The sequence below is a fragment of the Convolutriloba macropyga genome, chromosome 4 (genome assembly GCF_964194025.1).
Source record: "Convolutriloba macropyga chromosome 4, txConMacr16.3, whole genome shotgun sequence".
Classification (NCBI taxonomy): Eukaryota; Metazoa; Xenacoelomorpha; order Acoela; family Convolutidae; genus Convolutriloba; species Convolutriloba macropyga.
The window spans coordinates 59,542,986-59,558,081 of record NC_134471.1 but is presented as its reverse complement, the minus strand read 5'-3'; the positions used below and the strand labels follow the sequence as shown (position 1 = coordinate 59,558,081).

At 33.4% G+C, this 15,096-nt stretch overlaps 1 protein-coding gene across 3 annotated transcripts in view; it reads left to right on the top strand.

Moving 5' to 3' along the window:
- Positions 1–7,846, top strand: part of LOC142338572 (uncharacterized) — a 51,196-nt gene extending 43,350 nt beyond the window's left edge. For all 3 annotated transcript variants that reach the window (XM_075388372.1, XM_075388371.1, XM_075388370.1), the window contains exon 4: positions 7,587–7,846. In XM_075388372.1, coding sequence (XP_075244487.1) covers positions 7,587–7,644 — 58 coding nt within the window. In that variant the 3' untranslated portion in view covers positions 7,645–7,846. The remainder of the gene's footprint in view (positions 1–7,586) is intronic.
- The last annotated feature ends 7,250 nt before the right edge of the window (positions 7,847–15,096 follow it).

Genomic DNA, 15,096 nt, shown 5'->3' with positions numbered 1-15,096 from the left:
CTAGTCTCCGGCCAATCTTGGACTGTTAGAATCCAAAAAGAATTCGGATTGCAATCAGTCGTTCTTTTTTTTTGAAAAAAAGAACTTTTTTTAAAAATAAAGAACAGAACATATCAAATGAAAGCTCAGGAGTGATAGGTCCAATTGGCTTCCTAAGCAACTCCAAGCTAATGCCTTTAGTTTTTTAGTTGAAAGTTTATGATCGTTTCGAGTTTTTAAAATTATTGATTTTTAAATAAATAATGGCTTAATGAACTTTTCCTCATTTTTTTTCTTATTTGGTCAACTTACAGGTTAGTTTCAGCAAAGAAAGAATGCTTTTTCATTCTACTGATTAGAAATTTAGTCTCAATTGCGTTTTCAGGCCTGAAGTTTTTGTTTTCTGGCTTTGATACTATTAGATTTCAGATTTTTTTTTTTGCTTTTAGAAATTTGCCTGTTTTTTTTTTACGTTTTCTAGTCACATTATTACATTACTGACAGTTCTCATATCACATTATTAGCATTGAAAATGAATTACAATTGAACATTTTAAAATCCTTAAAGAGATAGATTCTCGTTTTAACGACCTCGACACTTCTTTCTTCAAGAAATTAATTGAATTTTTTTATTTTGTCTTTAACTGTCATTTTTACTTTGTTATTTCAGTTGAATGAAATTTCCTGTATAGTGATAGGTTTCACTGAATATTTATGGAAAAACAGACAAGCCAATATTCTGTATTCTGACATCAATAGATAGCTGATGGCTTCCATGGCTTTGACAACAATCGTTTTCCAAAACTAAAAATAAAAAAACTTTTTAACTTCGCAAGATTGTTCTTTTTATTTTTCTTATTGGTACCTAATCTCGTTAATTACGGGTCAAAAAAGACATTATGGGTGTCATGTGAAGGCTTCAAAAGGGATTGATTTCCCAAAATCTATTTTTTTAAAAGAATGCGGTATGACCTTACCGACTTCGACACCGGTTTTTCACAAAAACAGTAAATTTTATTGATTTTTGTCATGTTTGACGTTCTTTATGTGGACGCAAGAATTATTCTGGATAATTGCAGGTCTCAAAGAATTCCTTTGGATGAGTAAGCGACCCTATTTAAATATTTCATTTTATAATTAATGTTTTTCATGACTTTGGATTTGGATATAATTTTGTTTCGAAAAAAAATCAAAATTATTACATACTTTTGCTCTTTGCTATTTTTTGTCTACTTCTTATCTAGTCTCACTAATGAATGGCCAGATACTACATTATCGGTGTTTGAAGAAGGCGCAAACGAATATATTTTGAGGGCCGAAATATGGTTTGACGGTTTTGAAAGCGTTTTCTGGCAAGTTTCAATTAAACTTTTGTTTGTTGTTCTTTACAGCCGCTTAAAAAAATGAATAAGGACAGGTCCTAATGCCCTTCTATAGAAGCATTGGTAATCGTAAACGTTTGGGATATTTTACTTGATTTCTAATGGTTAATTACTTTGAAGTTAATTGTTTTAACAAAAATAAGCGAACTTTTAATTTGCACTGTTTTTGTTCTTTTTTGTCTAATTGTTACCAAACCTTTTTATGGACTGGTCCATATCTTTTCTGGTGATTTATCAGTTATTTTGTTTAGTTTTAGGTTCATCTGATGGTATGTTGACTTTGTTATTAAATTTTGTTTTTTAAAACGGACAAAAAATTTTTGATGTAATTAATGTTTGTTGTTGTTGTTGTTGTTTGATTCTGCTGTTCGTCTTGAATCGCTTTCTTAATATTGGCCTATCACTTTAATGCTTCAAAAAGCAATTTAATGCTTCAATTTTTACTCCACTGAGTTATTTGCTTCGGAGGCTATGTTATCGTTCATACACAATTTTTTTGAAAAATACTTGGGCTCTTTTGGGTTTTTTTTTGGGATTCCCAAAAAATAATTTTTGGGTTTTCTATCTGTTCCTCATTTGGTAGACAATTATGCCCAAGTTGTGGTTGGCCGTGTCGGAACCGTATGTGCCATCGCACATTGCTGAGCCGCCTTGTTGGAGTAACAGCTCAATTATTAGAAACTGCACAAGTCCTAACCGACAAACGAACTAGCGTATTTTAATATTTTCTATCAGCGCTTTTGCTCAGATCTTAAAAAAGCTAATTTTTTCACATTTTTTTTGAATGATGCATTGTTTGATTTTGAAATTGAGTGCGTGTAGCTATAACAAAATGGTTATTTTCATTTGCGTGTTTAAGATTTAAAAGAAATCAGTTTCTTCAAACTTACATCAATTTTTCGAATAATTATACCTTCTCACCGCTGACGCTTCGAACTGCCAGTTATGTTCACGCGTGTGTTAGAAACTTTTTGCACACGCAATGAAAGTGGATAATATGCAATGCTCTTCTTTTTGACGTTTTAGTGGGGACGTCAGAGGTTTTTCAATGCATTGATGCCGGGTGATTTGAAGTTGGCACGTTGCGTTGAGTTTATGGTGACCCTTCAAAATTTTTAACAAGACATCCAGTAGTTGTGTTACTCTGCTTTATACTGAAACCAGTGGAAAATCTATGCAATTTTGAGTATTTTGTTTACATAATTCATGCAAGGATATATTTCCTAGCAGACTTGAACGGATTATGTGTGATTATGTATATAAATAGTCTGAACAAAAGATTACCAGAACATAAGATTACATAGGATTACATGATGCATTTCGGCATATCATTTTAGATCAATTTGATCGTTGATCAAAAATCAGCCGCACAGATGTTTGAAAAAATTAATTCTTTCTTTGAATATAAGATCGATCATTGGTTCAGCCACTCTCTTTATGGTAGCAAACTTCAGCTCTTTATGTTAAGTAATGAAAATAATGCATCGTTCGTATGATATATTACACTTAACATTCCGATCAATATTGAGAAACATTTGAATCATAGAGCTCTAATCAACACATATCATTGCTTATATTAGTGCTGATTTTGGGCTGCACTGACTTCGCTTTAGCTATGTCAATTATCATTTTTGCCAAGTTATTTTTATCAAGAAGAAATATAATAATTTTGTCAACAGAAGTTCTTGCACCAACTGTCCCCGAATAAATTGCAACTTCAAATTGTAAACAAACCATTTTTGGAATCAAACCTTTTTTCAACAAAATCTGTGTTTCGCATTTTTACGTGGTACAATTTTGCACAAGTGTGCTCCATTCAAATACGGGGTTTTGATAGTTTTTCGCAAATATATGCTCAAAATCTTTTCAGTCATACTTGAGCCTCAAGCATAAGACAAGAACTGAAGGCTTTTCACATCAATTATTCATGAATTAGGACGGTTTAATAGTGGACACTTGATATAATTTGTTTGGAAATTTAAACAAAGCTCGTCGGCTTAATTATCCTCAATAAAGGAAGCTTAAAACCGGGGTGAAACAATATAGGGGTTAAATAATTGAGGGGTTAAATGATGTAGGGTTACAAAATCGGGGTTAAAATATAGGGGGTTAAAAGAATAGGGGTGAAAAAACAGGACACCCATTAGAAAGCTCGTCCAGCGTAGAAAATGGAAATAAAAAGATTTTTTTAATTTTCGTTTTCTACAGCGATTTATCGAGGTTTAAACTTCAGAAAAAAGTAGAGTGAATTCACGTTGTTTTATTCACATTTTCCGAAAATTTTGCCTAATTTTTCGTCAATTTTGCTAAGATTTTGTGAAATTTTTAAGAATAGTGTCGTTGATTTTATTTTTAAGGAGAACAAGCCTTGTTGATGATTTTGATTTATTTTTTTGGTCAAAAATTCTGGATAAATATTTCAAAATTCAGCCTTTTTCATCAAAAACAGCACGAAATAAGCTACTTTAGTCCACTTTGATAAAATTTGCCGGCACTATACCCCCAAACAACACTAATACAACCTTTGTAGACTCAGAAGGGGGCTATTCTTACTTCAACTTCCGCTGAGAGTGCTCTGTAATTATAATTTTGCCGTTTTTTGCTAGCCTTACTCGTTTATTATCAAAAATGCAGAATTTTTTTGAGTTTTCAACTAACAAATTATCTATATCTACAATATTCATAAAATCAATAGTTCCTAACGGACCAAAAGCAATAGCAGGGCTAGTTTCCGGCCAATCTTGGACTGTTAGAATCCAAAAAGAATTCGGATTGCAATCAGTCGGTCTTTTTTTTGAAAAAAAGAACTTTTTTTAATAATAAAGAACAGAACATATCAAATGAAAGCTCAGGAGTGATAGGTCCAATTGGCTTCCTAAGCAACTCCAAGCTAATGCCTTTAGTTTTTTAGTTGAAAGTTTATGATCGTTTCGAGTTTTGAAAATTATTGATTTTTAAATAAATAATGGCTTAATGAACTTTTCCTCCTTTTTTTTTCTTAATTTGGTCAACTTACAGCTTAGTGTCAGCAAAGAAAGAATGCTTTTTCATTCTACTGATTAGAAATTTAGTCTCAATTGCGTTTTCAGGCCTGAAGTTTTTGTTTTCTGGCTTTGATACTATTAGATTTCAGATTTTTTTTTTTGCTTTTAGAAATTTGCCTGTTTTTTTTTCACGGGTTCTAGTCACATTATCACATTACTGACAGTTCTCATATCACATTATTAGCGTTTAAAATGAATTACAATTGAACATTTTAAAATCCTTAAAGAGATAGATTCTCGTTTTAACGACCTCGACACTTCTTTCTTCAAGACATTAAGTGAATTTTTTTATTTTGTCTTTAACTGTCATTTTTACTTTGTTATTTCAGTTGAATGAAATTTCCTGTATAGTGATAGGTTTCACTGAATAATTATGGAAAAACAGACAAGCCACTATTCTGTATTCTGACATCAATAGATAGCTGATGGCTTCCATGACTTTGACAACAATCGTTTTCCAAAACTAAAAATACAAAAACTTTTTAACTTCGCAAGATTGTTCTTTTTATTTTTCTTATTGGTACCTAATCTCGTTAATTACGGGTCAAAAATGACATTATGGGTGTCAAGTGAAGGCTTCAAAAGGGATTGATGTCCCAAAATCTATTTTTTTTAAAAGATTGCGGTATGACCTTACCGACTTCGACACCGGTTTTTCACAAAACCAGTAAATTTTATTGATTTTTGTCATGTTTGACGTTCTTTATGTGGACGCAAGAATTATTCTGGATAATTGCAGGTCTCAATGAATTCCTTTGGATGAGTAAGCGACCCTATTTAAATATTTCATTTTGTAATTAATGTTTTTCATGACTTTGGATTTGGATATAATTTTGTTTCGAAAAAAAAATCAAAATTATTACATACTTTTGCTCTTTTCTATTTTTTGTCTACTTCTTATATAGTCTCACTAATAAATGGCCAAATACTACATTATCGGTGTTTGAAGAAGGCGCAAACGAATATATTTTGAGGGCCGAAATATGGTTTGACGGTTTTGAAAGCGTTTTCTGGCAAGTTTCAATTGAACTTTTGTTTGTTGTTCTTTACAGCCGCTTAAAAAAATGAATAAGGACAGGTCCTAATGCCCTTCTATAGAAGCATTGGTAATCGTAAACGTTTGGGATATTTTACTTGATTTCTAATGGTTTTAATTACTTTGAAAGTAATTGTTTTAAAAAAAATAAGCGAATTTTTAATTTGCACTGTTTTTGTTCTTTTTTGTCTAATTGTTACCAAACCTTTTTATGGACTGGTCCATATCTTTTCTGGTGATTTATCAGTTACTTTGTTTAGTATTAGGTTCATCTGATGGTATGTTGATTTTGTTATAAAACTTTGTTTTTTAAAACGGACAAAAAATTTTTGATGTAATTAATGTTTGTTGTTGTTGTTGTTTGATTTTGCTGTTCGTCTTGACTCGCTTTCTTAATATTGGCCTATCACAGCAATTTAATGCTTCAATTTTTACTCCACTGAGTTATTTGCTTCGGAGGCTATGTTATCGTCCATAGACAATTTTTTTGAAAAATACTTGGGCTTTTTTGGGTTTTTTTTGGGATTCCCAAAAAATAATTTTTGGGTTTTCTATCTGTTCCTCATTTGGTAGACAATTATGCCCAAGTTGTGGTTGGCCGTGTCGGAACCGTATGTGCCATCGCACATTGCTGAGCCGCCTTGTTGGAGTAACAGCTCAATTATTAGAAACTGCACAAGTCCTAACCGACAAACGAACTAGCGTATTTTAATATTTTCTATCAGCGCTCTTGCTCAGACCTTAAAAAAGCTAATTTTTTCACATTTTTTTGAATGATGCATTGTTTGATTTTGAAATTGAGTGCGTGTAGCTATAACAAAATGGTTATTTGCATTTGCATGTTTAAGATTTAAAAGAAATCAGTTTCTTCAAACTTACATCAATTTTTCGAATAATTATACTTACTCACCGCTGACGCTTCGAACTGCCAGTTATGTTCACGCGTGTGTTAGAAACTTTTTGCACATGCAATGAAAGTGGATAATATGCAATGCTCTTCTTTTTGACGTTTTAGTGGGGACGTCAGAGGTTTTTCAATGCATTGATGCCGGGTGATTTGAAGTTGACACGTTGCGTTGAGTTTATGGTGACCCTTCAAAATTTTTAACAAGACATCTAGTAGTTGTGTTACTCTGCTTTATACTGAAACCAGTGGAAAATCTATGCAATTTTGAGTATTTTGTTTACATAATTCATGCAAGGATATATTTCCTAGCAGACTTGAACGGATTATGTGTGATTATGTATATAAATATGATTATGTAACAAAAGATTACCAGAACATAAGATTACATAGGATTACATGATGCGATTCGGCATATCATTTTAGATCCCTTTGATCGTTGATCACAATTCAGCCGCACAGATGTTTGATAAATTAATGCTTTATTTCTTTGAATATAAGATCGATCATTGGTTCAGCTACTCTTTTTACGATAGCAAACTTCAGCTCTTTATGTTAAGTAATGAAAATAATAGATCTTCGCATGATATAGTAACCTTAACATTACGATCATTATTGAAACATTTGAATCATAGAGCTCTAATCAACACATATCATTGCTTATGCTGATTTTGGGCTGCACTGACTTCGCTTTAGCTATTTCAATTATCATTTTTGCCAAGTTATTTTTATCAAGAAGAAATATAATAATTTTGTCAACAGAAGTTCTTGCACCAACCGTCCCCGAATAAATTGCAACTTCAAATTGTAAACAAACCATTTTTTGAATCAAACCTTTTTCAACAAAATCTGTGTTTCTCATTTTTACGTGGTACAATTTTGCACAAGTGTGCTCCATTCAAATACGGGGTTTTGATAGTGTTTCGCAAATACATGCTCAAAATCTTTTCAGTCAAACTTGAGCCTCAAGCGTAACACAAGAACTGAAGGCTTTTCACATCAATTATTCATGAATAAGGAGGCGTGACAAAAAATACGAGGGGTGATATCTCGACCAAATTTGAATGGAGGGCGTTTTCCATGAATCAAACATAACTTCCCTTGAAGATAGACTTCTTGATGCTTTTATTTATCCCACTTCCCAAAGATTGACTTCCATCATTTTGTGGTAGCATTCAATTGATTATTTCACACCTGTTTCAGACACTGCAATAATTAATCACGTTTTTATCCTTGCTTCAGGTACAACTCCGTGTGTGGTAGCTCTCTGTACAGTTTGGTATACAAACAACGAGGATAAACAAGGAAAAGTGTGGGGAATACCAGAAGTAAACAAGTAAACAAAATGGAAAACAAACAGACTGCGTGCAGACATATACACTCACATCTCTCAATTATATTCAATTTATCGATTGCCGTGGGAAAATTAATTCGTTTTGGATTAGTCTAAGATCAGAACTGTTCTTAGTTGATACATGGTCAAATACACATCTTCAAAATGACATTTCTTTCTTGTTTTCATGTTGTTCTTATTGTTTTGATCCTAGCTAACTTAAAATTCAAGGCGGCCTTCAAATTGAGGCAATACATGTATTAAGGTCAAACCTAAAGCAATAAAATTGTTCAGACGACCGAAATGTTGTAAAACGATATTTTGGACGAAACATTTTGTTAACCTCTTAACAGTCCACATAATTGATATCATGCTGTTTTAACACCCATTATTTGTTGAGAGTATCTGAAGTATTGCCGTATCAATTTGCTTTCTTCAGCAAAAGCGGGCTAGCAATGTTCTTAAAAAAGTAAACTTGCGCTGAGTAGGCTGAAAATTTTCCAATTAGCTTCTAAATTGGTTTAAAAGGTTCTAATTTGCAGGTGCCCTTATTTCGTTTTTTTTTTACTTTGAATAATGATAACAACGCTCTTTCAATTGTAATTTTTTATGCGTCATCATGGTCTTTTAAAAAAGAAAGATTTGGTGTCAAAATTTGCAAGCTTTCAAAAAATGTCTCGCCAATTTAATAAGTTTCGTTTAGTGTTTAATTGCCTTATCATTCTTTTTCAACTCTGATTAGATAAGCTTCAATTTCGTCAAATTCCCTATTCTACTAATTTCCTCAATATGATAACTATGGGTTAATAAGCACAGCCTGTGCTCAGGTTTGAATGCGATTTATTTATTCGTACCACTTATTAGTGAGTTGACGGCTTAATCAAATCCTACCCTTAAGCTGGTATCTCCCTCGGGAAATAAACAAAACTTCTCTCCATTCCCAATTTCCTCACTAAAATAAATAACTCTCCACCATTGCCATTTATTGATGACTTTTCCACCTTTACATCCGCAAATATACAGAGCTCTTTAATGTAAAGTACCCAAATGGAACCCAAAATATCCAGTGATTAACAATACACAGTGTCTCAATAGGTTCAAGGACCTATTATAAATTTACAAAGACTTTCTTCCACTCAAGGGATGTTAAATATAAACATACCACGCTATTTCACTCCAGTTCTGAATATTCTAATTTCATTCAATGACCATTCAAAGTACCGCAAAAATTGGCTCAGACGTTTGCCAGGTAATAGTATTATCTTGTACTCAACAAATAATTGATTTCTTAAACATGCACTAAGGTACAAATCTGAAATACTTAATTGTTTCCAAGTATATGTTAGCCCATAAATCTAATTCGCCCGAGGGTCTAAGCGACATTGTATTTGCATCCGACAGCAGGGTACAAGGGTCGAGAGGAAAGGGATTTTTGTTCCGACCCACTTAAGTGGGCGGAGGAACTATATACTCAACTGGGTTTTTTTTTCAGTCAATTTTTGCCGATCGATATATTCACCGTACAGGACTGTGAGTAGTATAATTAGAAAGCTTGTCAAGCGTAAAATATCTAATTAAAAAGATTTTTTGAATTTCTCTTTTTTCCGAGAAGTTACGGAGGTTCAAAGTTTCGTGAACGTTTGGCTCACTTCCGCTGTTCCGTTCATCTTTTTTTGTAATTTTGACCAACTTTTGGTAAAATATGTCAAAATTGTTAACGATAGTCTCATTAGTTTTAAGTTTAAAGATAGACGGATAGAAGAGAGTTCATGAACAGTTTGAACCAATTAGGTAAATTATGTAAAACTTTTGAAAATTCGTCAAATCTTCATTTTTTTCATAAAGAAGGCATCAAATATGCCTATTTGTTCCACTTTGTCCAGTTGGACTGGGAGTGCAGACATGAAAACAGCCGACACAATCTTCCTTTATTTAGATAGGGGCTAATTACATCTCCGTTTCTTATGAAAGTTGCCTGGGAATAACACTTTTGCTGTTTTTCGCTAACTTAGAACAATACTGTTTTAAGAAAATTATAGTTTATTTTCCATATATTAAGATTTTAAACTGCCAAGAAAACTATTACCCAAGTTTATAGAAAAAATGAGTTCATTAAAAGCTTCGCAGGGATAGCAAAGCCATTTTTAGTCGTTTTTTATTGCAATGAAAAGGATTCTGATTGTATTTTGGGGCCGTCTTTTTTGAAATATTTCTTGCATTCTTCCTTGCAATCAACAGAGAGTCTTTTTTCAATTAAACGTTCATTTAATAAGAGGTCCAATTATGTTCCAATAAGTTCAGTGAAACAATATTGTGTTGTATGAGTAAAACTCATGGTTTTCACGGCTCCGACAAATATTTTGTAAAATTTTACTTCACTCCCTAACATTTTCAGCATTTGACGATCTTTATGTGGTCTTACGACTGAATCTAAATAGTCAAATATTAAGTTTGGTATCAGTGGAGCTATTAAAAATTATATAATGATTTCAGTTGGTACATAGGGGTTTTTTTGTAATGTTACAATTTTACTGTAATGGAGAAGCAGCAGCATAACCAATATTGGTCTAGTTTTGAAATTTTAATTTTTTAATTCAAAAATCACTTGGATTAAAATTGGGCGCGGCATACAATTTTTTTTAAAAAAATTTACCTTTGCTTTTCATGTTCTTTACAGACCAGAATCATTTCAAATCAAATCTCCCTTATTAACTGATAAAAATTTAAGTGAAAAAGGAGAACAATGAACTTAGATAGTATTTTGAGCTCAAATCATATGGTTTTTCGAGTTAAAAAACATTTGGATTCAAAAATTCACAAAACTGAGTTCTGACTGTTTTCGGTTTTTTTGTGTAGTCTTTTGATTTGGTCTCCTCATTGACATGTACAATTGGCCTCCTATGCAAAAACAAGTGGAACAAATTAACGTTTTTAAGTTGACCGCTTATGGTTGTTATGCCTTAAACTTTTAAGAAATTTATTTCAAGAAAATTAATCTAAATTGAGATTTTCCAATTTCCATCTTATTTCTGCAACTTTTCAGCCTCGTATCAGCAAGCAGATAATTCGCATTTTTGAAAGTGAATCGCAATGTATTATTCTTCGACGCTATTTTTTAAAATAATGGATATTTGGGTTGGATACTAAAAGTTTTCACAAAAAAAATTTATTTACTGTTTTTGACGTTTTCCAACTTTTGATGTTCCAATTAATGACACAATAATGACAAGTCGAAGATCACATTGATGCCGCCAAAAAAAACGCAATTGACATTTTTCGTTAATTTGATTACTTTTTTCTTTTGTGAATAGATTTTGGGCTTAGGCTTAGACCACGTTGCGTCGCTAATTTGAAGTGGATCTTCGCTTTTTGCATGTTTGCACTTTTTGTAGTAGTATGACCAACTGATTATTTACGGCACTCAAATGGTTTCGTATGAAACATTTTAATGAAGCCCATGAATGATTTCCTATGACAGCTAATTGCTTTCGTGACTTTAAAATGAATTGTTTTCGAAAAATGTAAACATCTTTTCTAATTGCGCCCTTTTTTCTGTATACTTGTTAATCACTTTTAAACAAGAAAGGTCCCATTTCTTTTCTGGTAAAAAGCAGGTCATTTAGTTTGGTTTACCTTTAATCTGATTCTTATCTTTTACGTTTTGTTAAGTTTTTTTTTTACGAAAATAGAAAGCATTGAATTTTTGTCGTAAGAAGCGCTTGTTGATTTTATTTCATTGTACTGTATGTCTTGTCTCTTGCTCTCCTTAATTGCAGGTATCCTCGGCCCTCTAATGATTTATTGTTTCATGTTTATATTGGTTAGAGCTCAAAGCGATTTTTTAAATGAATACACAAATTATTTTCGAACAATAAGTGGTTTTTTGAAAATTTTATATCTCTTCTTTACATGGTGAGGAATTAAGTCAAATTCTTGGTTGAGCAGGGTGGGAACATTATGTGCGAGCAGACATTACGGAGCCCCCTTGTTTGTATAAATTACAAAAAAAAATCAAATGTGAAACTTATAAAAACCATTCATTTCAAATGAAAGCCAGAGATTTCCGAGGATGAGAATTTTTCATAATCACCAAGGCGGTGTTTTGTTTTTCTCCACCCCCAAAATTTAACCCTCTAAAACTTAACCCTGTTGTTTAATGCTGATACCATTTAACCTTGCAATAATCTAACCCTTTTATTCTTTCACCTCGTTTTTAAGCTTTCTATGATTGAGAATAATTAGGCACAGTTCAATTCTAATTAGTCGCATTTACAGAAATTAAATGACCGTAAAATTACTGCAGTATGCATTTAACAATTTCACAACTCACTCATATCACCTGATTTTAATCTGTAAAACTAAGGCTCAGAATTGCCAGTAAAAAAACTTTTTCACATTTTCACATTCCTCTATAGTCAAATTCCTCTATAGGGCAAACCAGGGCAATTGAAAAATTGATCAAACTCTACAACATTCTTGCTTTAATGCATCTTTAAATCAGCATGATAACTGTCAACTTTGAGCACCAACCGTTCTAAGAGTAAAGAAAAGTTCGTACTAGCAGGCCTTTAATTTTACTTTAAAAGCGTGAACAAGTATACCAATGACAGGAACTGCATGAATTATCAAAAATACAAATGCCCGGTTTCGGTTTTTACACACGATGACCAACTTATTCGCGTGAACGGTGAACGCATTTATAATTCTTCTATTGGAAGCCAGCACTCGAAAACTTGCAAAAAGATCAAAAAACAGTAGAAATTTAACGCCTGCAGCAGTCGTAGCCTCCACATAAATATCAATAACAAACACAGTTTACAAAAACCCCGAACTGAAATTGAATGCCAACTTCTCGGCGTTTAAGCAAGACTTAACACAGTCTCATTGACTGAACCTACAGGGAATCTTAATTTTGGGGACCCAAACACGATACCATTTCTCGCAGATTCTGCATTTGACTGGCAGACAAACCGTTAATGCCATTTTTTGTAAATCAAATTTTTAACGTTTTTGCTCATAATCTCGGTACTGATCTTGCATGGTTATGCTATCCGCCTGAACCAACCAGGAAAAAGGTATGGCCTAATTCTTGATGTTTTGGCTCATTTGGAAAATTTTGATTTATTTGCAAAAAGGCGAAGCAGTGAAAAAAAGTAATTTTTATTTATGCTTTATCTGTGCAAAAACGCTCTACAGGAAGAAGTATGAGAGCCTAAAAGGAAGGGTTTTTAAAATAACGGAGGTCTATAAAGAAAGGAGGAAATTGTCATTCATTTCCACCGGCCTATTGCCAAATTGTCACAATTCTGCGTTTGGTTTAAATTATGTTATACAGAGTTTGAAATCCATTTCGTTAATTTCGTGTTGTGCCCTCCAGCGTCCTCGCGGAGTTGTTTTGAAGCCTTATATAGTGACTGGTGAAGCCTTATATAGTGACTGGCTAGACTATTTGATACCTGGCGTTAATCTTGTGGTGCTCGTCCTATTTGGGGTCATAGTTTTGCACAGCATTTCCAGAGATATAAAACTTGCACAGCCTATCTTCTTGCAAACATTTCAATGTGGGTTTCAATAAAAAATCTCTTAAATACAGGGTTACGTTTAGTTATAACCCCCTGATTAGAGCCTCCTCTAATTTTAGATTTTTCTGTTTAGCTTAGATTATTTCGTTTGGATAATACCAATTTTACCGATATTACCTCTAGAATGAGACAACTGTTGAATTTTTTTTGATTCAGATCAAAGTTCAACATAAGATTTTGGACTTGCCATGTGTTCTATTACGAATGCGTTTTTTCATTAGTTCTGGTTTATCAACAGAAGCAAGCTGTTTAATGAAGAACTGGAGAAGATTAGCGCATTTGGACTATCTCAGTTCTTGGAATTTTAATTTTGCTCTTCGTTTCGGGTTGAAAGAAATGCTCTTCGTTTTGCTCTTCGTTTCGGGTTGAAAGCGATTTCGGGTTGAAAGAAATGCGTGGTTGAAGTATTGAGGTTTGCAGACACACGTTGTTGAATGATACGGAATTTAAAAAAACGTGGGGAAAAGAAAAAGAATCGACCAAGACAGCGTACAACAGCAAAAAAATTGATAATGATTGTTTCTACAATTTTAAATAAGTTTTCTTCAACAATTAAAAAATCACATGTCAGAATACAGAAAATGTTTGTACAAGAAGGCGACAAACTAAAAGCAAACGGATGGAAAAACTCAAAAAAATTAGCTACAAATGCAGTTTTGTCAAACGAAAGAAAATACGATCAAAAGAAAAATTCCACAGTACAAAAAACTGCATTAAAAATCAAACAGGACTAAAAAAAAGTTCGTACAATATTCGTTTTTCTAGTTTTTGAGGATCGTAAGAAAAAATATTGTTCAAGCCAAAAATTGCATAATAAAGACCACAAGACGAACATTATTGCTACGGACTACGTTTGAAAGCAATTAACTATCTGGTTTTGGCAAGCTCTGAAGTTTGTTTTGAAAAAAAAACATATTTCTCAAACATGTTATTTCAATTAGTGTGGACATGGGTACCATTATGAATCTCACCTAGTGCAGTAAATTAATACACCTCTTAATGTAGTACATTTATGTCTCACGTTGTTACCCAATTGTATGTAGCTGAGTCATTCGTCTCAGGATTGACTCTATACTTGACAGGTACTTGACCTCGTCTATTATTGTGTTCGCGTTGACAGCGAAGTGATCAATCGCACATCTGCTTAACTTACATGAATTAACGGTTGTCAACGACTTCTCTTTTTCTATCGATCTAGTTCCACTCATCAGAGTACAACATAGCGCAGGCAGAGTCAAAAAGCAAAACCATGTTGGGCCTAGAACCATTCTGGGAAAGACCTAGTAGTAACCCTCCGATAACCTGGGAAAAACGGAGAAGCCAGGTAAAACTATCTATCGTCGCAAAGACAAATATACAATTAGATGACCTCCTTAGAGAGAAACCGACTACAGTCATTTACCCCCCTGAGCCAGTAGAAGAGGCACCAGTCACTAACTCAACACAGGCAATGGAAAGAGGGCGACTCACGCGCTATCATCAAGCAATTACAAGATGGAAGAACGAATTCAATATGATTGACCAAATAGGAGTCCTTTGTGGAGACAAACCTTGGGACATTACAGACAGAAAAGTCAAATCGTTACTCTACCTCAGCCTAGGCATGGAAGGCCAAAAAATGCATAGCAGGAAGTTCCCACACACAATTGTTGAAACAACAACAACAAAGGACATCTGGGAAGAGCTACAACTAACATTCATAAGACCCAGAAACGTAACATTCGACAGATACTTGTTATTGACCCGACGACAACAGAGAGGAGAGATCATGGAGCAATTTCACTGGGCACTAAGATCGTTGGCCGAACACTGCCAACTCGGAGCGCTGAAGGACGAA